Source organism: Megalops cyprinoides, chromosome 12 (assembly GCF_013368585.1).
Source record: "Megalops cyprinoides isolate fMegCyp1 chromosome 12, fMegCyp1.pri, whole genome shotgun sequence".
Classification (NCBI taxonomy): Eukaryota; Metazoa; Chordata; class Actinopteri; order Elopiformes; family Megalopidae; genus Megalops; species Megalops cyprinoides.
The window spans coordinates 8870415-8895859 of record NC_050594.1 but is presented as its reverse complement, the minus strand read 5'-3'; the positions used below and the strand labels follow the sequence as shown (position 1 = coordinate 8895859).

The 25445-nt window shown below is 43.4% G+C and overlaps 1 protein-coding gene across 1 annotated transcript; it reads right to left on the bottom strand.

The window, feature by feature from the left end:
- Positions 1–1525: 1525 nt before the first annotated feature.
- On the bottom strand, positions 1526–22230 carry LOC118786752 (sorting nexin-14-like). The gene is made up of 30 exons (XM_036542049.1): positions 21884–22230; positions 21287–21431; positions 20577–20697; positions 20113–20189; positions 17752–17830; positions 17619–17662; positions 17431–17518; positions 16919–17003; positions 16588–16744; positions 16049–16124; positions 15555–15599; positions 15170–15250; positions 14831–14945; positions 13912–14067; positions 13588–13712; positions 13123–13181; positions 11854–11880; positions 8428–8560; positions 7705–7891; positions 7479–7562; positions 6774–6874; positions 5984–6095; positions 5820–5860; positions 5286–5405; positions 4550–4673; positions 4005–4169; positions 2996–3091; positions 2367–2458; positions 1839–1895; positions 1526–1619 (listed from the first exon to the last, which is right to left on the bottom strand). The coding sequence occupies exons 2-30, from the start codon at positions 21421–21423 to the stop codon at positions 1578–1580; spliced, it is 2826 nt and encodes a 941-aa protein (XP_036397942.1). The 5' UTR covers positions 21424–21431; positions 21884–22230; the 3' UTR covers positions 1526–1577.
- Between the last annotated feature and the right edge of the window lie 3215 nt (positions 22231–25445).

Below are 25445 nucleotides of genomic sequence, written 5' to 3'. Positions count from 1 at the left end.
CTTCAACAATGCGTCATTTGACAGATAATGAAAATTATCCATCATCTTTTCCGCAGATTCAACGCCCACGTCAGCTATGCAGGCATTACAGAACGCATACTCAGGCAAGCAGATGCAGCGGTTTCTAAAATCCATGATAGGTCAGTGGTTGTCACCACTCCTTGCCAATAAAAACACAGTCTTGTTTTCATGCTGCAATAAGTTCTTTTCTTGTGGGAAGGAAAATAACCTAAGGTAAACACAATTTAGGTCTTGGTAGAGGCTTGGTATGCGATGTGGGTTTTTGCATCTGTAGACAGCACACCACTTACATAAAACAGTAACCTTCCCCCAGCCCTGCTCTTAATCTTAAACAGTGTCTCTAGACTGAACCCAGAGTCACAATTGGAGGAGTAATGACAGGGTCAGGTGTGTGTATAGACAGATGTCTAGCCCACTATAATCACAGGCTAGGGAGACAAGCAAAATCCAAACTTCCCAAAAAAAAAGGGAGGAGAACACAGTCCTTACAGCACGCTTCCTTTTCCGTTTCTGTTAACGGGACCCTGAGAGAAAAAGGATAAATATGAAGGGATAGAAAAAAGGAAATGAATAAACATGGACAAAATGATGAGGACAACTAACAGAACAGAGAGAATTGGAAAGAGAAGAGAAGGAAAAGTAAAAATAGAGAGGAAATGAGAAAAATGAAAGGGGAAGAGCCAAAAAGACCCAATGAAAATGAAAGGAGGGAGACCTCAAAACAAAAACAAAAAAAAACTTCCCTTGTGTACTCAAATGCCAAATGCCTTAACCCTAACAGTAAATGCAGGACATCAGCCATTTTTAATCAACAGATGTTTAATTAGGGTAATACATACGGTACTTGACATTAAACATGCCCCAGAAGATGATGTTCTGGACTTGTCCATTTTATACTGCAGTCAGATTTTGAAACTGAAGACTTGCACTTTTGCTGGGAGGGTAGGTCGATGACAGTCACAGTTCCTTGCATGTTGAGGTATGAGAGAAAGCGTGAGGTTGTCTATGTTCAGGGTACTCATGCTATTTACAGTGTATTGCACATCCATTGGTTAGGGGTGCCAAACTCAATTCCTGGAGGGCCCTGTGAATTGCAGGCTGTTATAAATGTTTACACTGGTCCTGTCAGTGCTTAGTGCTTCTTTCAATTCCCCCTAATAGCTTAAGATCATACTGCAGCCCTTAAAACAAAAAATACTGCACGGCAGAGCATTTTGGGAAACAGGTGTAAATGTACATGGATAATAAGCAAACTGAACCAATTCTAGGGAATTTGCTGGAACAAAACCAGCACACACACATACATGCATATACATACATATATACATGCATACATACATACACACACACACACGCATACACACACACACACACACACACACACACACACACACACACACACACACACACACACACACACACACACACACACACACACACACACACACACACACACACACAAACAAACAAACAAACAAACAAACAAACACATAATCCCCAGGAATTCAGTATGACACCACTGCTTTGGTTCAGGGAGAGACTGAAGACTATAGATTCTACATCCATGGAGCCATGAATGGGATGTCCTTCTGAACCTGCTGAGAGAGGAGGAGTCGGGGTTTGCTTAATACACTCTGAATGATTTCAAATCCTTTCTGAAACCGGCTTCCATCTTATCTTGAGGGTTAAGTACTAACTGAGAAAAGCAAGAATATCACCGACCACCCAATATACAATATCCTTGTTCAGCCATGCAGTGTTTATACATTAATTTAGCTATGTGTAGTTACTGCATTAAGTCAGGCAAGCATAGTTACCTTGTTTAATTCGGGAAAAAGTTCCAGTAAAGTGATGTCCAGCAGGACATAGGTCAACTGCAAAGTCAAAAAAGAACTGATTACTGCGGTACACTTCACACCAACAACATGCAGAGAAACTGGCATTGCTAATGTTTAATATGTGTTTGATTTGTATGGTGCACACTTAATCACCCCAGCAAAGATTTGTTTATTGACTGGCTGGCTGGCTGACTGACTGACTGATTAAAGTTTCTTATTCACAGTATAATGCAATTGTGACAGTCAAGAAACTTGTCAATGGTAGCTCTTACACATGTTCTATTTTTTTAAAAAAGTAAAAATAAATTCAAAAAACATTATTATATAGCTACTTTCTGAAGTACATCTCTACAGTCCTTACTGAGTTGGCGTTTGCCTGTGGCTCCCTGCAACCTCAGGTACTTAAGCTGGACAGGGGTTGGTAGCAGTAGTGTGCATAGCATTGCTCTCCCAGCTCTGCTCCTGCACATGCTGGTGGAAAGGGTTCACCTGGCCAAGGGCAGTTACCTGTTTGTTGAGGACCGGCTGCTGCAGCCCGTCGAAGAGCAGGCGCACGCCCTCGTACTTGGCCTCCTCGCCAATGCACTTTCCCAGGAAATCTGCCAGGGGAGGGAGTGACGTCAGCTCAGCACGTGTGAAGCACACTGAGCGGACAGTGCCCCTGCAGGGAATCGAGAGCACTGCACTCCCAAGAACCTGCTCATAACATCGTTACATCTCCACGCTCTGCGTATGGGAAGAGCCTTCAACCATGGGATCTGAACCCGGTCTTCAGGTTTATGAGCTCAGCTTCCTAAACACTTGTGCTCAGGGCAAACCCCATGTGCAATTAAGATTACATATGACATTTTCATGTAATGAGGCTACAGATTTTCAATAATGGGTTACATGAATCAGAACTACGGTTGCATCTTTCTTGTTAAATAAACTTTATTAAAACATCCTTCTGACAGTGTGATCCTAGGAGCAGGTAGTTCAGTTTCACAGTCTAATCAGATGTTAACCTACACAAATAGTATAAAAGTAAATCATTTTAACATTAAAGTATTTTTACTTTTACACATTTTAAAATAACAGAAAATTCTGTTATTGAAATTTGAATAAAATGTGTTGGTAAAGAGAACTGAAGCACTAACCTGGAATGTAGTTCATCATTTCTTCAAATGTTTTCTTGGCTCTTTTCTGCTTGTCCTCAAATGAGCGAGGCTCACTGTTCTCACAGAAAACAGCATCTAAAATGTTTTTTTTAAAAAAACACTCTTAAAATACAAAAGCAAGTGCAAAAACTTCCGAAGCCATTCTCTAATGCTCATAGACAAAAGAGCAATCTGCTTTTTGATTAATCGGCTGTCATTTTTGTGGGATCTTAGTATTTAAAAAAGATGAATCATCAGAAAAGCCACCTCAGATTAATGTCACATGTTAATGATTGGGTCACACTGATTAATGGTATTAACTTCAAAAACATAAGCCACTGAGATGAGACACTGGAAATGTCATTAATCTTGTTATAAAATTGTCATTAATCCTGTTGAAAAATAGTTACAAAATGTAAGCGCTATGACCTCAAAGACTCAAAGACTCTGTGATCTGGGTTTAATGTATTTGACAGAAAATGTGAATCCATGTTTTTCCCACAAAGATATTCCATAGAAGTCTTCTTTAATTTGGATTGATATCAATGCCAAAAAGAACTGAATTTCAATTTCACAACTTGAATTACTGAATACATCAGCTTGGATCTGAAACTGATCAAAGTCAGTTTCAAAATGTTAAAGACAAATTTCGAAACCTGTGATTCAGATTAACAAACTTTCAATGCTAGAGGTAAAAGTTTAGTTATACATTTGACTTCTCATATGGATTCAGATTTGGTTTTGAAATTCAGTACTTGAAATTCAGTGTTTCAAGGTTGTAAAATACCATATCTTGTGGCAGCCACTTCATTTAGTAACAAGGACTTCAGTGCCATGTAATACTACTTGGTCCAGTATCTCTAAGCAGGGTGAGAAGAGCAACCACACTGCTACATGGTCTGGTACCTTTGAGCAGATTAATGACAGAGACCACATGGTGCTACATGGTCTGGTATCTCCTTACAGAGCAGTGAAAGACCACACAATGCTACAGTACATGATCCCGTACCTCTAAGCAGAGTAATGAGAGAGACCACGCGGTGCTCCTGGAGCAGCTGGTCCAGCTTGTACTGTAGGTAGTGGTCTGTGTACGCCTCCAGGGTGTTCTTCAACAGTATCCGCCCACCCATCAGGAGGTGGTGCAGCCAATCAGGGATGTGGAACACCACTCGTCCTGCCAATGACATCGCAGCAGTCAGCACGGTTCCTCATAGAAGCTGTGGGCAAAACTCTAGACTCCACTTTCCAACCCAGCCCTGTAATTTGGGGTAAGGAAACCATCCTTCATGGTTTTACTGACTTCTTTCATTTTGTAGTGCAGTAAAGGGTGAAGTCATATAAGACTGTGAACTCAAACATGTGTAATGTATGTGTGAGCTCACCATCTTGTTCACTTTTGTATATATTATGCAGCTGGGTATTTAATTAAGTGATGAAGGTTACTTTGCTCAATGTTACAATGGTAATTCCACATTCAGGTTTCAAACTAGCAACCCTCTGGTAACCAACCCAGTGTCCCAACCATAATGCTGTCCTGTACACCAAGGCACTTACCCACATACATTAAATAGTCGTAGACTCCCTCGACTGTGATCATCTCCATAAAGTAGTTTTGGTTGTGCTTCTTCTCTGTGGTTTCGGAGCGGTTGGCATTGTTTTTGAACAGCTCATTGTAAAGCTGGTCAGAGTGAGACAGATTTCAATATCAGTCAGACTGAGTTGGAACATAATTAGATCTGAGTGTATTTAACACCCTCAAATACCTCTAACAACAAAGGCATTGCATTTTCTTAGCCAATGGCATTAAGCAAGGGGACATACAGTTTATACATGAGCCTTTATTTTATAGTTCAATATATCATTAAAGCAATTGTTATTAATTATTTAATTGATTAGTAATATTAGTAATACAAGCTCAAGAGCACAGAAGTGCTCCATTAGGGGATCTGCCACCTTTTGCTTAATAAATTTAGCCCACAGTGCTGCTGCCATGGAGACATTCAGTTGATTAAATTGCATCCACCTCTTCATACCGCTTGGAGACTGTGTTTTCATGAATCTCATAATGGGTGGAGCTACCATGTGCTGTCAATCACTGACTCTTAAAAACCCATCAAAAATCTTTGCACAAATATAAAAACTGTATAGAAGCTTTGTATGAATGAGAACGTTCCAGCTCCACCCGCTTGTCCCAGTGCCCCATAACTACTGCTTGGCAGTGAAGCTACTGTGCTACAGTATGGTACCGCACCGTATGAAGCATGAGGTTGCGGGATGTGAGCATGCCTACTTTCTTGTTGTTCTCGGAGGTGGGGCTGAGAATGGTGAGTTCTGGGCGGCTGGGTTTAGGCTTGGGCGACTCGCATGAGTTGAAAAAGGACTGGATGAATGGCTCCAGGTGCTGGCCTTTCTGGAAGGGCGAGAGACAGTCCAGGTACACAGGTCATGAATGTGCTAACAACCATATGCAAATTATACTGTATGCACAAATTAAGGCATCTGAAAAGACCCCAAGAGTGATTTTTTTCTATGAGAAAGTTTTTGGTTGGACATTCCAAAGCACATAGCAATATCCAACTACACACTTTCCCTACATTCATTTCCAAATACTCACTGACTTTATCCATGAACCGTTAAACCAAGACCAAGGTCTTATCAGATATACATGTTAAATTAGATCTGAAAGGCAGACTGTTGTCAGTGTTACAAAGAACACAGAGTAACTTACTGTAAAAAGGCTAAGCAAGTTATAAAAGATTACTATGGCTAATCCACCAATGACATGTCTCTTGCATGTGAAACGGAGGGAAACTGTGTCCCTTACCTCCTTGATCAGCTTCCCTGGGACTGACTTGATGATCTTCCCTAGTGAAAAATGAAACAACAATAAACATACGTGCATGTGAAATCTCATAAATACAAGTTTGGCAGAGAGTTTGTAAGCACGTGTGTCTTTGATATGGAAGTGGTGGGGAAGTTGCTCCTGACCTAGATTGACATCAGGCAACATCTTGTCCAGGAACTGGGACTCCATGCTGTGTGGGGACAGGAAGTCAGCCAGCAGCTGGCTGTTGCTTAGTTCAGGATGCTGTAGCAGTTTCTGCATGGGTGTGGGGGGTGGGGGGGCACAACAACATTATCACTTCTTATATTCTTGTGATAATATCAGTTACATCAGTCATTTGACATAGCATGTTTTTACTATGGACATTCTCACAAAGCACTGAAAATACTCTGTTTTCCAAAGGCAACTAAAAAAAAAACAGAAAACCAAGGATCAACGGGGCAAAGAAATATTATTCAGACTCTGATAGCAGATGGATAACAGTGGAATGTCAACAGTGGTATAGCCAAGGAATGGACTGTGTTATTTTTCCAATTCCAATTGAACTGTTTCAAGTGATCATTCAGGCACCTTGTTACTATGAGAAAATGGCACCAAGGGCAAGTATTTCAGATTGGTTAATAAAAGGTTTGTGATGTCCAATCATTTAATTCATGTGGGAATCAGTCATGTAATCAGTCAATCATTTTATTTGGTATGTCCAAGTGTAAATTGGTTTTTATTTCACTTTCAGTCCATTTCCTTTCTTTTCATGGTTTCATTGGGTCATATTTTGTGCCTTTTAATCATCTTAATGCCACTGGATTAAGGTAATAACTAGAACTACAGGCCACACAGTTTCCACTGAAGGAATATAATCTGAAATGTAAACAACAAGCTTCTGAAATGACCCACACAGCCAAAACCAAGGTGTAAGACCACTTCATTAATTACCTGCAGATACTCCTGAAATTCCTCACGCTTGGACATGAGAAACTCGTAATTTTTTGGTCCTATTATTCTTTTGGAAGGAAGCTGGGCGTCTGGGAAGGAGCCTTTAAAATCAGAATCACACAGTAAGCAAATGATGCTACATTAAAGCAATGTTCTGAAAAGTTCTCAGTAGTATACCTCTTAATGCATGATCAACATGTGTGTCTAATTGGAGCCCGGAATTAGTGCAAGTATTCAGTTGAACATAACAAGCAAATGGTGTTTACGAGACTAACTGTACAAATATTTTGTACTTGCAACCAACTTTCTCTTGGTTCCCTGTTACCACCTACACAGTACTTAGAAATTGATTGTGCTAATTCAATGCCAAATTGGTCTATGTAATATCCTATAGCTTTGGCTTAAACTTCAAATAGGGCCAAATCGCTAAAACATATTAGTATGTGACCAAGGAATGTATTCACACCCTAAAGCACATGGAAATATTTTTGAAATTTCTGTGTCAGGAAAACAGCACCTCCTAGATCACTCAAGTATTTGTCCATGGGCTTAAATTTGTCGTAGCTGCACTCCTAAATCTACAGTCTTAATCGGTGACTGTGTGTGTGTGTGTCTGAGTGGGTGTGTGTGTGTATATGTGTGTTCGTGTACATGAGAGGGAGTTAAGGAATGAACAATGTGAGATAGAAAACTGAATGCGCTCACCGTGAAATTCTGTGAGCTTGGACTCCAGGACGTAGAATTCTAGGTACCTTCTATAAACTGACCAATGCTCTGTCTCATGACCAACTGAAAAAAAAGGGAAAAAAATATGGCAGCCTACCCTCACCATTGTTTTGAACCCCATGCTGGTACAACGCATCCAATGGTCCAGACTGGTAGGTCATAGACTCACGTGGCCCAATCTGGCACCCAGAGCCCCATCTCTCACCTGCCCTCCTGTCATTGCGTTCCACATCGATGCAGAACACGGGGATTCTCTCCCTCTTGGCCTCGTCATCATAGAAATCAACGTAGGGGATGACGATGCTCCAGGCCGCCAGGTTTCGGGGGGTGCTGGGGGTGCTTATTGCCTCCATGGGAGAGTCATCCTCCAGCACCATGATGGCCTCCTCCACCTGAAAGCCCACAGTGGTGTGGGGGGGGGGTGAAACCAGTGTTGATTAGGGTCATGAAGGGCTAAAGGACTTTTCATCTCTTTAGCACCAGATTCAACACAATATGGCTTTTACTGAACAGTCATTTACAGCATAATTCTACCCAAACTGTGCTAAACTAGCACAGGATGTGTATGTAAGGATACATACAGAGTGTATAAGATGTAAGATGTTTATGTAGAGATACATACAGCTTTCCTTTAGGTTAGGTAGTTGAAATCCTTCGCTCTACCTCAATATTTAGTTCTGGGTTGTGCAAGTGTAAAGGTGTCTTGTAAGCCCAATGACACAGGACACAGAAATATAGCATTCAATCAATTCATCCATTCACCTACACAAGTTAACTAAAGCATGCACTCATTCATCCATTCACTCAATCACGTAAATAAAGCGTTCATTCATTCACTAACTCGCAACGTAAACCCATATTCAATGTGCATCATCGACACAGGACACGTGCATTAAGAATTCAGTCCTTCACTCATTCACCCTCTTACCATGTCGTCTTCACCCTCAGCCATGGCGTGCGACGGCAGCATGGCGCCCTCCATGGTGGTGCTCTTGAAGACGCCCTTGATCTTGCTGCCGATGCGGCTGATGCCGAAGGACTCCCCACGCTTGGATGTGCTCCTGCGTGTCACACACACCATCAGCACATGATGCGGAAAACCTGTCCATCTGTCATCGGCATGAAGCCCATGGTCTGGTGGGGAGCATGGGCCAGGCTCGGCGCCTGGAGAAAATACTGAGGGGTGCGTTTGCGATCCACAGAGAGGCACAAAACATCATATCTTAAAAAAATACTATGTAGACATCCGGATATAAGGAGACAACTGGGGGGGGCACTGAGGTCCCCTATGCACCCCCATAGAACCGGCCCCCGGGGGGGATGCACCATGCGTGCTTTAATCAGGGGCTGGGGGCTGGGGGGTGGGGTTTGGGGGCCAAGGCCAAAGTTGTGTATCCCAAACACTCAAAGAGCGTCCCCTCCACCCATCTCAGTCGAAAGGTGTGCATGACCACACATTTCAACCGCAGCTCTCCTTGTAAACCTCACAAAGGGACCGTTGAGAACACGGCACAAGCTTAGTGGACAAAAGAAATGAGAGGAACTCCAGCTGCAGTCACAACACCATCCCTAAAGCAGCTCTGCTGAACAGTGCCTTACAGAAAAACTGTTTAAAAACACACAACCTCTTTAACAATAAAGATGTTCTCATAGCAAGTGAAATCCAGACAATCTAACAATGGCATTGTTGCTTTTCGTGGCTGACAACACACAAAAAAGTGTGACTGATTCACAGATACTTGAATCGATTGACACATGCCCACGACAGATGAACACAACGACAGATTATACATAACAACACAATAAACAGACAGGCCGCACATCGAGTCAACCACATGCAACAAGCTGCTGATAAATCCATTCTGTAAGAGGCTTGGCAGCACAATGGCATGCGGGATAAAGCACAGGCGGTCCCTGCTTTTATGCTAAAATGTGTTCCTGGATCGTCATTAGTGAATATTCCTCATCCACGGACACTAGGTTATGAAAGGGGGCTACATACCTGAATGTGGGGCAGAAGTAGAATTTTTCAGTTTTTCATATTGAATACATCATTATATAGGATATATACTATAAAGTACAATATAAATACTTGGTATCATGACACACTTTATCACAGTTTGGGAATGGTATGATGTGGAATGCAGCAAGATGTGAATTATGGTCTTTGGGCTGGAATTTATTTACAGGAGATTTATATATTTTATCCTTGTGTGTGGGTGAGCATCACTACATACACACAGCCAAGCATAATAATAAATAACAAAATCAACATATTCAGTTAAAGAATAGAACCTCAACTATAATTTTTTTTTTACTTGCTGCTTTTGCTTGGCCTTTTTCCTCAGTCTTGTTCTTACACTCAGGTTTCTCATCCTCACCCTTTTTTGGTGTAAAACTGAAAATAAGCACCAACACTTTTGTAAATGTTGTGAAGGTGGATCCCCACAAACAGGACTGTCATAAAGCTGGGACTGCCTGTGTGTCATTCAAAACTCGTGAAAGCACAAATGCACAAAAAAACAGAATGAACGGCCAGAGGCCACCTGCCAAAACACCGGCCATGACGTCTCCTTCACTGGGTGTAGGACACGTGGGAACACATGCGGGTGTGCCGCAGATTAGCAGTGATGGGAGAGGGAGGCTTCATTAACCCCCCAATCACGGCACTGTGATGTGTTATCAGATCCTCAATCTCAACCAATATGGCCTTGTTGTCATTGGGGGGGGGGGACGTCTTTTGATTGGTTTGTAGGATTGACTGATTGACAACACTGTGGCTCCACCCAAAATGCGGTTCATGAAGCCTTGCTCTCCTGTCACTACAAAGGAAGGGGGCGGCAGAGAACCTTTACCTTTCCTGCATTTGATCATTTTGATTTACACCATGGCAATTTAAATAAGGCTCGCCTAACAGAAACCGATTGCTTGTTGCTCGATTCCATTTAATGTGGTAACGTGAATTGTGAGAATTTAATGCTCAGTAATATTAGGCAAGCAAAAAAATACATGAAACACTCCCACCTCCAATCTCTACGTTCTAATCAAGATGATTAAATGTAACAAGATCCTGGCAATAGATAAAATGACTTAATTTCAAGTGCACAAAGGCACAGTAATGCTACCCTGATAGACGCAATTAAGTAAAAATGAATCGGCTACTGATGGGTGATACCATATTGAAACTGACAGGCTTGTTAAATTACAGAAAATACAAAATAATCAGAAACAGAAGAAGGACCATTATGAAACTAACAGAAGGTACATCTCCACCCCCATGTCTTAATCATGGGCTGGCAAAGACACACACACACACACACACACACATACAGAACACAGTGTGGTGAGGGATTGTGGGGGTCCGTGCGGGGGGCGTGTGAGGTGCGCATGGTTTGAAATGGACGCAGACTTACTTGAGCGCAGTGGGGAGAGAGGTGCGGATGCCGCATGGGAAGGTGGTTAGAATAGAATGGACATGGGGGAAAAAGGACACGGGCGGGGTTCCCGGAGACATGGGCGGGGCCCCAGGGTGACGGGCGCGGTCCCGCTCCTCCTCTGAGGAGCTTAGCGCCCGATAACCGCGAGACGAAAGACGGGACGGACGGACAGATGGGGTAGAGGGGTGGGAGTGGGGGGGGGGGGGGGGTGGTGGTGATGAGAGAGAGACAGACATGGGGGTTAGCGATGGGATGGGTGGGGGCAATTAGCGTTCATGTTCACGCACGCCGTGCGTCACAGAGCCATTCTCTTCCTCCTCATCCTCCTCCTCTTCCTTGACTCTGGCAGCTCTGTCCACGCTGTATCGGTTCTGCCTTTATAACAAAATCAACTTTCCTAAAACCACAGGACCTGCCCCCTGCTCCTGCTCCAATTCTCTCCATCCGTTTCTCCATCTTTTTCCATATTAAACAGTAAAACCCTGCGCTAGCAACCCAGTGTCAAATACTCTGAACACAATGTGAAACGAGGCTGTTACAGAAACGTCCCGAAAATGTTACAAAAACGGATTCACAATGTCATCGGTTACAAGTTCATGTGCTACAGTCATGACCTCCCCTCATTTGAAAAGAAAGATCACGACTGTGACTTTATAAACAACAAGATATACATTATATATATATAATATTTTGCATAGTAACATATATATATTTGAAATGTTTTATATTTTTTATATATTTGTTAGAAAGGCAGCTTCAGTTTGTGGCAGGTTTAGATGCACATCCTTCGTGCAGTGGTTAGTAGGTGGTCCAGTGACATCGGCTCGCATCATGCGGGGGGGGGGGGGGGGGGGGGGGGGCAGGCCAAAACGGGGGAGGGGGAAAGAGGGGTGCAGTGTGGGAGCGTCTCTACTTACCGGATATCATCCAAACTCAGGCTATTTCTGCAATAACAGGCACAAGGCATTACAACGACCGGCAGAGACAAATGCACCCCCCCAAATACCAGGCGTGACACTCCACACCCATTGTGGGTATTCAACAGCTGCCAGAACACGTGGCCATGGGGAACCAGGTGACAAGGTGACCAGGTGACCAGGTGACAAAGTGACAGCAAAGAACTAGGCTGACCAATCGGTGCTTCTTTACTGGTACTCTCACTAACGGCAGTTCAGCTGATTGACATTGGCTGGGAGACCACAGTGGCTTTGTGCAAAGGGTGCATCCCAGTTCTGCATTGCTTTGTGTGAAACTGACTGCCCTGCAGAGAGGGGTGGCCACAACAGTGAATGCCTACTTCATCATGTCGGTGATGGTGAATGGCACCCCCTTAAAGGATCTGATTCCAGAAGGTACCAGTGCATCAGTTTCTACCAATAAACGGAGGACTGGCTATCATGAGAGACACCCTATAATTTTTCAGCCAATTAGAGACTCATATTCTGATTCTTACATGAATGGAGTAAACCTCAAAATCTCTTTCAAGCAGTACGATGGAAAAAAACACTCAAATTGTGGAATTTATTTACCATTGGCCTATATGATTAGTTAGTGACTCCAAATTGAAAGGGTAGAAATGGTCTCTGTTTAATGAGCTAACTACACATTTTATGGGAGGTAGCAGGAGAATCAATTACTACAGGTATAGAACAGCATAGATAAATACCAGTACAATCCAAATATCAGCATGGGTAGTTCCATTATACAGCAGCTCACAGGGGCAGACTGCCACCTGTAAAACCAAGGCGTGCACATCAGCACATCCTAGGAATTGGTCCTTTCTGAGCTCAACCGTACAGAAACATACAGTGGACCTGCTTGCAGGTAAAAGAGCACATAGCTCCTGCAGCCCATACATGAGGAGTGCTCATTTCTGAGATCAGTATACAGTATGTGGGGGAGGGAAGCACTGTGGAGGGTTAACACCACCCTGCTCTGTTCTGAGATCAGTGCACAGTATGCAGGGGAAAGCGCTGTGGAGGACTAACACCAACCTGCTCAGTTCTTAGATCAGTGCACAGTGTGTGTGGGGAAGCACTGTGGAGGAATAAATCCACCCTACCCTGTTCTGAGATCAGTGCGCAGTGTCTGTGGGGAAACGTTGTGAAGGGCTAGCACTACCCTGCTCAGTTCTGAGATCAGTGCACAGTGTGCATGGGGAAGGGCTGTGAATGGCTAACACCAACCTGCTCAGTTTGGAGTTCCTGGCAGGTGACTCGGCCCCCCTCAGCAGCTGCCTGAAATACTGCAGAGAGAGAAGGGCAACAGAAACCCACACGCTTGTAGCAGAGTCACGCCCTGGCCCTGTGCTCGTTCACACACCACCGCAAACCTACAGATGAATTGAAACCACGCGATTCAGAAAGCCGCCGGGTGCTCGGGGAGATGGCACAAGGTCTCAGGTGCTCACGCAGAACGCTATCTGCACCAGGTGTTGCCCATGACTCTGGCCTGTCCCCAGCTCCTGTGGGCTGACCGCAAACTGCACGCGGCCAGATTTATATTGAGCAACTGAGGTTACAATGCCCAAGTGTAAGAGCAAACAGCGTCAGGACGAGTCAGTGTGCGAGTCTGGAGGAGAGGGGGTAGGACATGAGGAGGGGGAGAGGGGGAGTGGGTGTGTCTCCGTGGGGGGGGTAGGTGGGATTTACCTCGTCACTGTGGCAGAACATGGGGGTGAAGACGTTCTCCAGCAGGGATAGCACATGCTCATAGGCCTCAAACAGGCAGCGCATGGTCTGGAGCCTGACCACCTCTGTGTACGGTCCCTCAGCAACTGGCGTGAAGGAAGCGGGAGACGAGAGGTCACAAAACCTGGTCCAAGTCCCCAGACCGAACCGAACCAACACTGTGTTTATTTGTTAAAAAAATGAATACCCAACACAGTCCGTTTTAAAAAAATTACCACTAAGAAGATCCACTAAAAAAAAAAAGAAAGCAATGTGTCTGAAAAATAACCCCCTCCCCCCACATACTGTTGCGAATCTCTTCCACAATGAAAGGGTCAAAGCGGATCTTGTCCACGCTCTCTTCCAGGCAGTAGGTCTCGTAAATCTTGTTCACCTCCTCGTGGAGCATCAGCATCTCTGAGTCGCTGAGTTCCGGACACAGAATCTTGTCGTTGAACTCCTCTGAGGGGGGAGGGAAAAGGACAAACACAGATTACCCACAATTCCTTAGAGGCAGTAACTGTTGTTTCCATTACTTCTCCTGGAACTTTCATTCCCCAATACTGCGCAAGTTTTCAACCACACATTTACTAGCAGTTAAAGTATATATTTGAGATTAACTGACACCACTATCCAGAGCAAGTTAACGTAGCTTCTCATTGACATGTTACTTTATCTGCTGGACTGAAGGAATTCAGCAGTATCCGAGCCATGATTCAAACCTGCATCCTTCTGGTAACAAATCCTCACCACTGCTCTACACTACCACATACTCCTCTCGCTCTGGACACTGGGAATCAGCAGAGACTTCACATCCATGACTAAGCTTTAAACACAGCAAACCAGCAGAGAGACTTGATATCCACGACTAATTTCCATTACAAAAATGCACCACAATGTTCCCTGAGCATACTGGGGTGGGGCGAACATTCTGTCCCTTCTACCCCAACCTTTCCCTTCCACGCAACCCACTTTCGGACCCCACAATGGCCAAAAAAAAAAAAACATGCAATCATCATGATCAATAAAACCCTTGAATACACTTTTCATCCAAAAATTACTAATTAATAAGTCATGATACAAAATGGTTCAGGGTTTTAAACCACTGCCCTGAGAAATTCTTCGTTCAGAGCCTCTGCCCCTTGTGTGACACGCCCCCTCACATGATCCCACTGCTGTGTGTCTCCTCCCCAACGTGACCACAGTCCTGGAGAGAGCTCCTTACCCACAGTGAGGCAGAACTGCAGCACGTGCACCGCGCCCTCCTGCTTCAGGAAGTTCATGAAGCGGAAGAGGAGGTCCTGCTGCTCGCGGATCTCCTTCAGCTCCAGCTTCAGCACCTGGGAAAGGGGGAGGGACAAGGGGAGGGGTCAGTGGTGGGTCAGGTATCGGGGGAGGAACAAGGGGGAGGAGTCAGGGGCAGGTCAGGTGTCAGGGGGGAGGGGCCAGGGGGTCAGGGGTCAGGTGTCAGGAGGGAGGGGTAAAAGGAGGAATCAGAGGCGTGTCAGGTGTTGGTGGCAGGGTTACAAGGGCAGCAGCAGCAATAAATGCACAGGGATCTCACCGAAGCCTTCTTGTTGCGAAGGTCGGAGTACTTCTGCAGAAATGGCACTAGGGCGGAGGGAGGCTCTGTGGCAGGCTCAGGCTGAAGAGACATGAAAGCGCGTGCACACACACACACACACACACACACACACACACACACACGCGCACACGCACATACACACACACAAACAAACACATGCACACACAAAAGCAATCAATAACCAATCACAAGCAATCAATAACTCTCTTTTAATTGCTGCTTTTGGCTGCTACTGCTAAGACGTGTCACTTGAGACGATCACTCTTCTCTACAAATCAATCTTCATCAGGAACAGACAGGAGAGAGCCTGCTATTTCATTCCTCTACTCAAGACACCATAAAAGCCGACATCCCGTGTACTTACCGGGGTGCTGTCAATAAAAATAAGCAGCAAATGGTTCACAGTGTCCTGCCAGAACAACAATAAAAAACATTACACATAAGCGCACACACACACGTAAATACATATATCCATCAATTACAAGACGCGTGTCACGGTATAAAAGAACCGATCACATTTGCAGGTTTCAGGAAGGTATAATGCCTCAACACATGCACATGCATAACACAACGTATGCCATTTTGTCCCAGGTTAGGCCTGGGCTAGGCTCCACAGAGCCAGTGTATTCAGTCCACTTAGCGACATGGTTTGGCTGAGACTGGAGGAAACAGCCATAGCAACAGTACTGTACCTCCCTCTCTCCCTCACTAACTCACTCCCTCACTCACTAACAGAGAGCGAGCTAGGGATAACTGCAGTAACTATATTTCACCACTAGAGGGTCCAGCAGGGCACCTGCCAAGATCATTGTTCACACCACATACTGCAGCAGTAGTGTGAGTCTCAGTGCTACTCACAGGGTCAGCCAAGAAGTCCATGGATGGGAGGAACACAGATCCTGCCAGCACCTCTCGAATCAGGAGTGTCAGGGATCTGAGCAGAGTCAGGAAACAGGCACACGCTTTAAAACACCTAACAGCCAAGGCTGCCAACATGTCCACACAACATAATCCTAGAGTGCATATACTCTCTAAAAGGCCAAACAAAACCAGAGGTGCTGTGGGCCAAATTTTCACCTGCAGTCAGTGGCTATGCACGGTCAGATGTAAGAGCTTACTCATTACATTACATTACTGAAATTTTAACAGACGCTCTTATCCAGAGCGACTTACATGGGTAACATGTAAAAAATTGTAACCTATTTATACAGCTGGATATTTACAGAGGCAATTCTGGGTTAAGTGCCTTGCCCAAGGGTACAGCAGCAGGGCCCCAGTAGGGAATCGAACCGGCAACCTTTCAGGTACAAGTCCTGCACCTTACCACCTTGCTACACTGCCGCCCCACTTGTGTGCAGGCAGTGGCTATGGGGGGTTAGGTGTAAGAGTTTACTCACCTGCAGTCGCTGGCTTTGGGGGGCAGGATGTAAGGGAAGAGCATTTCGGTCAGCTTCCTGAGGTAGAGAAGCTCGTCTCGTCGGCTCCTCAGGGCCATGTGGAGATCGGGTCCATACTCCTCCAGCGCAGCCTGCTGCAGGAACTCCGAGTTCTTCACTGCAGGGGCAACAGACAGGTGCTTACATGTACCTTTCGGGATTTAGCACTTCGCTGTAATGTTAGTTATTTCTGTAAAGTTTCCATTTTATCTCACATGTGTAAGCAAAATGAATGCCACTGAAGAAAAAAAATCACCATCACAAAAACAAAACAAAAAAAATTCCGGCATACCTTTCTGACGAGCCTTAGTAATTATCTCAATGTGTTTCATGGCAACTTTTAGAAGTTTCATCGTTATAAGAGATGGAACATCAACCTACAAAATAAAAAGAATAAAAGGAAAAAAGATTCCTCTGGCCTACACCTACGCTTTTAGACATGTACAGCATATCAGATCATGGCATATACATAATGACTCCACATAAATGAGTTCCCCATAAAGGAGCTATATCTTTGCATATGTGCACTTGGCCAGATGGACCATTTGGCTGAAACAGTAGATGATAATCTATAGCGCTTTTCTCCCACGGAGACAACATCTCTGTCCACTATAGTGCCCAAACAATCCTCAACCTTCATCAGAGTATAATGTCATAAACTCCTCTGACTCTGGTTTACATCTGTATGTGAAATCATAAATCTCCACGAACAAAGCCCTTAATGCGCGCTCAGTCAGCAGGAAATCACAGACCTGCTGCTGCGGAAAATCTGACCCCATTGTTCCTGGGCCTGTTCTGGTTTACCTTCTGGGCCCGGCGGACCAACACCGCCGCAAAGAAGCGCAAGGTCACTCTCAGCTCGTCAACAAATGCCTCATCATCTGTGATGTCCCTGCAAAGGAGGAGCCATCGACAACGATAAGCATGGCTAAAGTCACGGAAGGTAACATGCAGCATTTGGTGACGGTTCTCTCCGTAATGCAACAACATACCTGTACCAGGGGTAGACAAAATTCTCCAGAACCAGCTCCAGAATCTAGGAACCAATTGCAAATACACTGCAATGTGAATATTTTCTTGAATGCATGAAGAAGCAAAACAAGTCATGATAAATATGCTTCATACCTCTGCGAGAGAAGCATCCACTTTAGAGTAGACTTTGAGGTCGAGCCATGGCTGATAGTTCTCCAACAGCAGCGTTGGTCTGTTATGAAGACATTAAAAAGCAATTTGAGAGTATTTAATAGAGAGGGGCCTTTTGCTGTCTTGTAGTTAATTTTCTAAAGCAATTGATATAAGAGCATGGATAATTCACTGTATCCACAAGGGCACTCAGTTTTGCTTATCACTGTCGTGGGGACCAATGGGGGATGGCAAATTGCTGACACCACAACAGCACAGAAGTTTGGCCACTTGATGGCAGTAGAGCATAACACTTATGAAGGAGCTAAAAAGTCAGAATTGTCCTGCATCAAAATGATCTTACTTCATAATCAGATAAAATCAATCCAAGTCACAGTCTTAAGACTAAAATTTCAATGCGGTCAAATGCAAACTATATTCAGACTTCAGCTGCCCTCTCAGAAAAGCTAAATTACAGTATCTTAATACTATGCAACAATATTTATTCCCTGAAAATTAACTTACTATTTTTACCAATAGCTGGACTCAAAATATCAGTATGTTAGATTAGTAACACTTCACACAAATATCTAATTAGACTTTAATTATCTTTAATCCGACTTTAAATATCTTCTCTGGAAAAAGCAGTCATTCTACATGTTCTACTGGGAGAGACTTATTTCAAGAATTCACAAAATTCATGAACCTTAGTAAGCTGATATATAAATACATGGCATGTCCCACCAAACACTTTCACTGTGTTTCTTTTTGTCAAAGTACCATCTTTGGTCATATTTATATGTGCACACTGTAATTACCATTAAAAAATGTATGAATCATGTAGGATGTAGGTTGTGTCAGCATTGGAGAGGAAAATTGAGGGGTGCAGCTGCCTCCCCTCACCACACTAATGATCCCCCTCGGCGGAGTGGAGCAGCACAGAGTGCATCAGTATACAGGTCACTTTATGAACCTCATTTATGTTGGTCAGTTGCTTTAATAAGAGAATTAGTTAAGAGGTACAAATATATGCTTAAGAATTCCCCCACTTACAACACCAAGTCTGAAAAGAACACATATAATTAACAGCTAAATTATATGTGATGTTCTCCAGGAAGGTATCCCCTAGGCTAAACTGATGACTTCCTTTACATGTACGCCAGCACACTTCAGGGAAGGAGATTACGATGCCTGGGTGAGCAGCTGGCAGCATGGTTCTGTCTGCTGTGTGAGAAGTGCTCTGCGGTAATCAATATCCGGTGAAGCAGTGAACCGGCAAGAGGTTAACAGGCAGCACCACCCTGAGGGATTGCAGACTGAGGGATGACCACTTTAGTTGAGGATCTTTTCAGATACTTTACAATCATGACGGACTCCCATTCATGCCAAACCACAACTATTTAGCTGCTTACCATGTGCTGCAACCTGCTCAGCTTAACTGTCACCCATATTATATTTATAAAGCTGTGTATTTACTGGAAGCAACTGGGGTTAAGTACCTTGCTCAAGGGTATGGCAGCAGTGCCCCACCTGGGAAATCCCCCCCCCCCAACTAGGGGGAACACTGCTTCCCCCCTTCCCCTGGGAAATTTGAGCATCGTCATCTTAAGCACCTCTAAGCCTAAGCAGCAGGCCTTTCACACAATCTATACAAGCCATGTTTGCCATCTGCCCGAGTATGCAACCCTACAGACCACACTGCCAACACTGTGTAATGTGATACAGCACAAACCTAGCCAGGTCATCTCCAGCCACCAAGAGACCCTCTCCAGCATATCCCTTGATGATGAACTGTTTGCTTCAATTGCTGGTAATATGACCACCATTCACTGGGCAATACAGGCATGTCCGGCATCTGCTGTCCTTCTTTTTCTTCATGCATGAAGTTTCAATGATGTCATAGTCTGCCTCTTTTTTTTTGCCAGATAATCTATACAGGACAATATTGATTCAAAAAGGGTGATCACTGACTGAGGCCCTGTCAACAGGACATTAGCAGTAACCTGCAGTGAGTTCTGTATATAATGGAAACATTTTAGCTTATATCTACAGCACCAGTCAAACGTTTGGACACACTTTTTTTGTTTTTACTATTTTCCACATTTTGATATAATAGTAAAGACATCAAAACTATGCAATAACACAAATGGAATCATGCTGTGACCAAAAAAGTGTTATAAGCAAGGCACCAACTTCACAATTTATATTTGTCTCAGCAACAAATTTATTTCAAGCATTTAAGCATAAGTAGATCAAAATGTCTTTGACTGCACATTTCCCATTATGTTAATCTGGTGTGTCCACATTTTTTGACTGGTACTGTAGATGTTATCAATATGTGGTTTACTCAGGACACAGTCCTACCTGTGGCGTTTGCACTTGATCTTCCCACAGACCGCACAGCTGTGTCCCAAGGGGAATAATTCCTGCTGCTCCTGCTGCTGGAACAAAGAGATTAAGCAAGAGGATCAACTCAGTTTAAGATCACTTCATCATTTACCTCTACTGGAACTGCCAGTCCAGGTGAAATTGGTACAACTGCCCTGCTTCATTTCATACAAATTAGAGTTTATTGGTACAGTCCTGATCTAATCCTGAGGTTTATACCCCTGTGTAGGTTGGTGCATTTGGCCCTGTCTATTCAACAGCTGCTGTTACTCTCCTGGTGCTTTACCATTTGTGTACCATCTAGTGGCAAGACCGTGTTACTGCAGCAGTCCTTCATTCATTGACCTTATTGGTAAATGAGCCATAACAGAAAAAGTCAAACCACTCCGATGATCACTCTATTATGCTTTGGTTTCCTTGGAGTGACACTCTGGTTTTACCTTGGGCTTCGGCTTTATTGTGAAAAGGAAGTTCGGCAGCAGGGACTCTGGCCCGAGAGAGCAGTAGAAAGTAACAACACCAGCCAGGAAGGACCAGAACACCATCAGAATGTGAAGATATCTGAGAAAGGACAACTGTTAACTGTAGCAACTGACCAAATACCTAAATCATTACAACAATGGGAATATAAATATGTGAGGTGCATGTTTCAGGCACTGTGCGATGATTCACCAGCTGTAGCCTGTGAACAAGTCATATGCAGGACTTTAATAGCTACTGCAGCCACCTCCGTGATTAATTCTGATTAATCCTGTGAGAAACATGAAACAGTGAGGTGTATTGCTTAAAAAATCACTTGAGTGAAAATTTCCAGTTTAATATCGTGATTTAATATTTAATCTGGTAGTTCCACAACTGGCAAAAAAAAAAAAAAATCTGACAGTAGAGCTTTTTCATGCAAAGCTCTTTTATTGTGTCCACGAATCTGACACAGTCTCAACTTTCAAGCAGTAGATTGAAAAAGTATCTTCATAGTGGGCCTTATAGTCAAACTGGGTGCTGAAGAGGAGGGTGGCTCATAGATCACCTTTGGTCCTAACAACTGTTTTCTGGATGAGCTACACTGTGTGTGTCCAAATGTTTGCAATCTGTACGATGGCTACAGATCGATAAAGCAACCTTTCGAATGATACAGAAATGCAAAGTGTACCTATTTAGGAGAACCGTTGAAAAAAGCAAAAACAGTAAAAGAAAACAGAAAACTGGATACTGGCGACCCAGCTCTCTGAAGAGGTCCAACTTCAGCCTCCGCTTCAACGTCTCCAATCGTGTCCTAATACACTGCATTGCTGATTCTGTTTGAAGAAACAAAATCAGCAATGACACTATTAGCTGGCACATTGATACGGGAAAGGGTTGACACAATAACAAAGTGTAGCTAGCAACATACTATCAAATTTCAATAGCGTTTCTCATAGCGGGCTAACGGAGTAGACGCCAGAGGAAACACCAGCGGTACCAAGCTGACATTTGCTGCTGCGCGTTTTACGTTTGTGCAATTTTTTTGGAACAGCCATGACCTTCATACGAAGTGAAACAAACGTCCGTTAGTACATAATTAGAGTTCTTGAAAACAGCAGCCAAAATGTTACAGACATAGCGACCAGCTAAGGTAGCTTAGCAAGCTAGGATCTCTGAAGCTAGGAAGTCTGTCGATCAGGCAATCAAACAAGCTGAACTTAAAAGACATCTACAAACAGGGTACTGGTTTGTTATGTTAATAATGTGGCGTGTTGTTTCAACTTACCCCAACAAGCTACCTCATAACGATGAATAGCTACAATTACTGATGTAGCCAGGTGGCCAGCTAGCAAGCGGCTCTGTCGCTTCTGCCTGCACTGCAGTGCTGGAATCGATAGCAAGCTATAAAGCTAAACAACCTTGCTATCTTAATTAAAAAGATGGCATTACATTGTTGTTGATGTAATTACATTTACGTGGACAGATCCTCCCACACATATGAATGTTTTAAAATGCACCTGTATTTTTACTTGTTAGCCAGCCAGCTAAGTTTACCTATCTGTGTAAGTAGTTGCAGTGTTAGCTCTGTACTAAACTGCATCCCCTGGGAGTTGGAGCGAGGTAAGCACCAGATTCACCATAGTAAAAATCATATAATAATCTCTGCATGTCGCATTGAAAAATCGTAGCGATGTTACCCACCGTAGCCGTAACGGAACTCCTCAAGTCGCCAAAAACATCAATAAAAACCGGAACTTTTTCCGCAAACCAGAAACGATCGAGGGGTGCATAATCTCCCAGATCAATTGCCTCTGGAGGTATTTTGGTGCGTTTGCCTCATACTGATGTCACTTCCTTTTAATCGCGAGGAATTTTGATATCAGCAAAAAACCTCAGAATATTTCTGACGCATTGTCTCAGGCAATGCAAAGCATTTCAGTGTAGTGCTAATTGAAACAAAGTCGGTTTACAGAACTATTTGCTAGTGTCTTTTTTGGTGTTTCGGGGATTTTTGGGTTTTAATCAAGAAACGTAAATTATAATTTATGTTATAATTACTATAACTAACTATACTTATGTTTCCTTTGATATATATATATATATATATATATATATATATATACGTGTGTGTGTGCACGCGCCCCTGCTTCTCCAGACCCCAGTGATCTCAAATAGCCTCAAACACAACTGCCCTATTTCCTTTTTGTCTTTTCCAAAGGCTAGCCTTCAAAACGCATCAACGTACCATAAGTGAACTCCCTTGCATTTCACCATTTCAGGTCATGTATTCAACTTCCCCGTATTACCCTATGTGTCTGTGGAATTCATTCTTATATTGTTCCCCTTCAACTTAAGTTGTGGCTTAAAGTTTTGTTTTTTCTACTAGATCCATGAACGACCACTTAGTGAGGTGACAAAAGGTACTGGCAAAATGTGGACACCCCATAGAAGAGCTGTCACACTGACACAGGGTATTCCCAGCATAATTCCCTTACAGTGTGAGGCAGGAAAAATGTATGCAATCCATACTGAATATATTAATACATATGACTGCAACAATCCGATCAGTAAAGAATTTCCAAATAAGGATGAGAGAAACTGGCTTTGCATGGCCACCACTGATACTCATTTGATGCTGTATGTAATGATACAAATTGAATTAAAGAGAAATATCCATTGCAGAACACACATCAGTGGGAACTGGGATTCACACACACACGCACACACAAGGGGCGATTCAGGTTATAGCTCTGGAGATCTGGCACAGTAAGCAGTTTTAAGACACAGATAAAAATCAAAAACTTTATTACAAAAATAAGTTACACTCACCGCATCTTACAGTATAAAACAATTTATTTGCAGGAATGCAAAAAAACGTTGTTGGCCACCAACAATATTTAAAACTGGTAACATCTTTTCTTTCCAAAGGTGTATGGTAATGGTAGGCTTGCTGAGAGAGTTAACTGTGTACAAACTTGGGGTGAGTAGTTCAGTCTCCTTTTTGCAATGCATGGAGTACGAATCAAAGCCGCAGTATCCCCTTCTAAACTGGACGACCACCAGCCTTCTCTGGTTAGCGCAACTAACATTGCGTGCTGCCAAGGCGTGACACTTGACCTTTCGGCACGTTCAAGGAGCTTGGCAGAAAAGGCAACACGTCAGGATGTTCCAGGGATGAGCATGAAGAGGTGTGCATGATTAGGACAAACTCTGTACAACAGATGGGACTGTAGCAGTACTGAACATAATTGCTTCGATGCAACCTCTGCATTAGTATTATTAGAAAAAAAACAAAAAACATCGGGTGTACTGTCTTCCATTGGAAAAAAGGGACACCGCAGGGCTTTGAAACCTTTTTCTGATGTTCAAGCTTTTACAAAAGTAACTTTTTTTTGTCAAACTATCATACAACCAGTAACTACACAATCCGAAGGAGCAAAGGTGCTCATTCAGTTAAAATAGGATGAAAACGGGGCCTGTTCTGGCTCATCATATGAGATTATTTTACATGCCCAGTTTGACTGTCTGCAATGTCAGCACAGCAGCAAAATGACTATATTAAATTTAGTACATCTGTTCTGCTGTTGCCTGTGTGCATATTTCATGGGAGAACAGGCCCTGTTTTTATCTATAAAGTCTCCCCTATATACAGTACACAGGGTAGTTTAGTCCTCTGTACTGAGGTAGTCAACCAACCCTTTAAAAGACAAGTTCTGAAAAGAACCACTTTCCTGGAATGCCTGACTCTTCGTGCCAGGTGGTTACAGCTTAAAAAAAAAAAATCTGCAAACGTTCTCTTCAAAGCTATCCAAATCAAAACAATTAAGATTAAAAACATGGATATTCCAACATAAAGCTGTAAATTAGCACAAAAAAACGTACAATAGCAAAACAAGCTCCTTTTGAGCCACTTCAAACTAAGACAAACTTAAAAAGTGCAAAAATACATTTGATGTTGTATTTAGGTTGACTATGCTTTTCAGAAAATCTGAACATCTTCAATAATTTTAAAATGGCAATTTTTTTTTTTCTTTTTTTTGGGGGGGAGGGAGGGGGGTGGAGCTACGGTGGCAAGTTCTGCTAAACGCAAGGCTCCTATCTGAACAAATTAAAAAGTCCAAGCAAGTAACACGTCTTCGATTTTGCTCCGTCGATCTCGTCAGGTGGCAGTCTGGGAGACAGGCTTCTGTAAGGCTGGAATATCATTGGACCATCACGTCGACCTTACCGTCGTGTCCGCTGGCAGGCTCCGGCGTAACCCTCACGCAGCGAATCAGTCTTCAGAGAAACAGGTCAGGACCGGCCTCGACCGCTTTTCCCTGCTAGCCAGGTAACAAAAGGACGAAATTAGGAGAGTGTTGTACACCGCAACTCACACACTCATAACACCTAATGAGAGCACTCACACCAGTGAAACCTCACAGCAAAGAGGAAAGACAGAACATACAACTGGCCACTAACTTCACTACGGACTATGACGCCCTTGGAGTCTCATGCATAAATGCAGATGAAAGTTTTTCAGAGCAGCGGGCAGATCAGTAGTTTCACAGCATTCTCCAACGAGGGAGACACCAGAAAAAGGGCAGAAAGGTGAGTTAGGATGAGCAAAAGCAGATGTTATTCTTTACTCTAGATGCAAAAGCTTTGAGGAACTGCATGCACAATCATCGTGCCTTACTGAAGGAGTAGCACAGACTGTCTTTTTAAATAATAATGATAATCATACCAACATGCAAGTTCGGACAGTTAACCATGACCAGGGTCTCCAAAAAAAAAAAAAAAAAAAAAGCCCTTCATCAAAATCAAATTGTGCTTTTTCAATCACTGCCAATTACAAATTGACAATT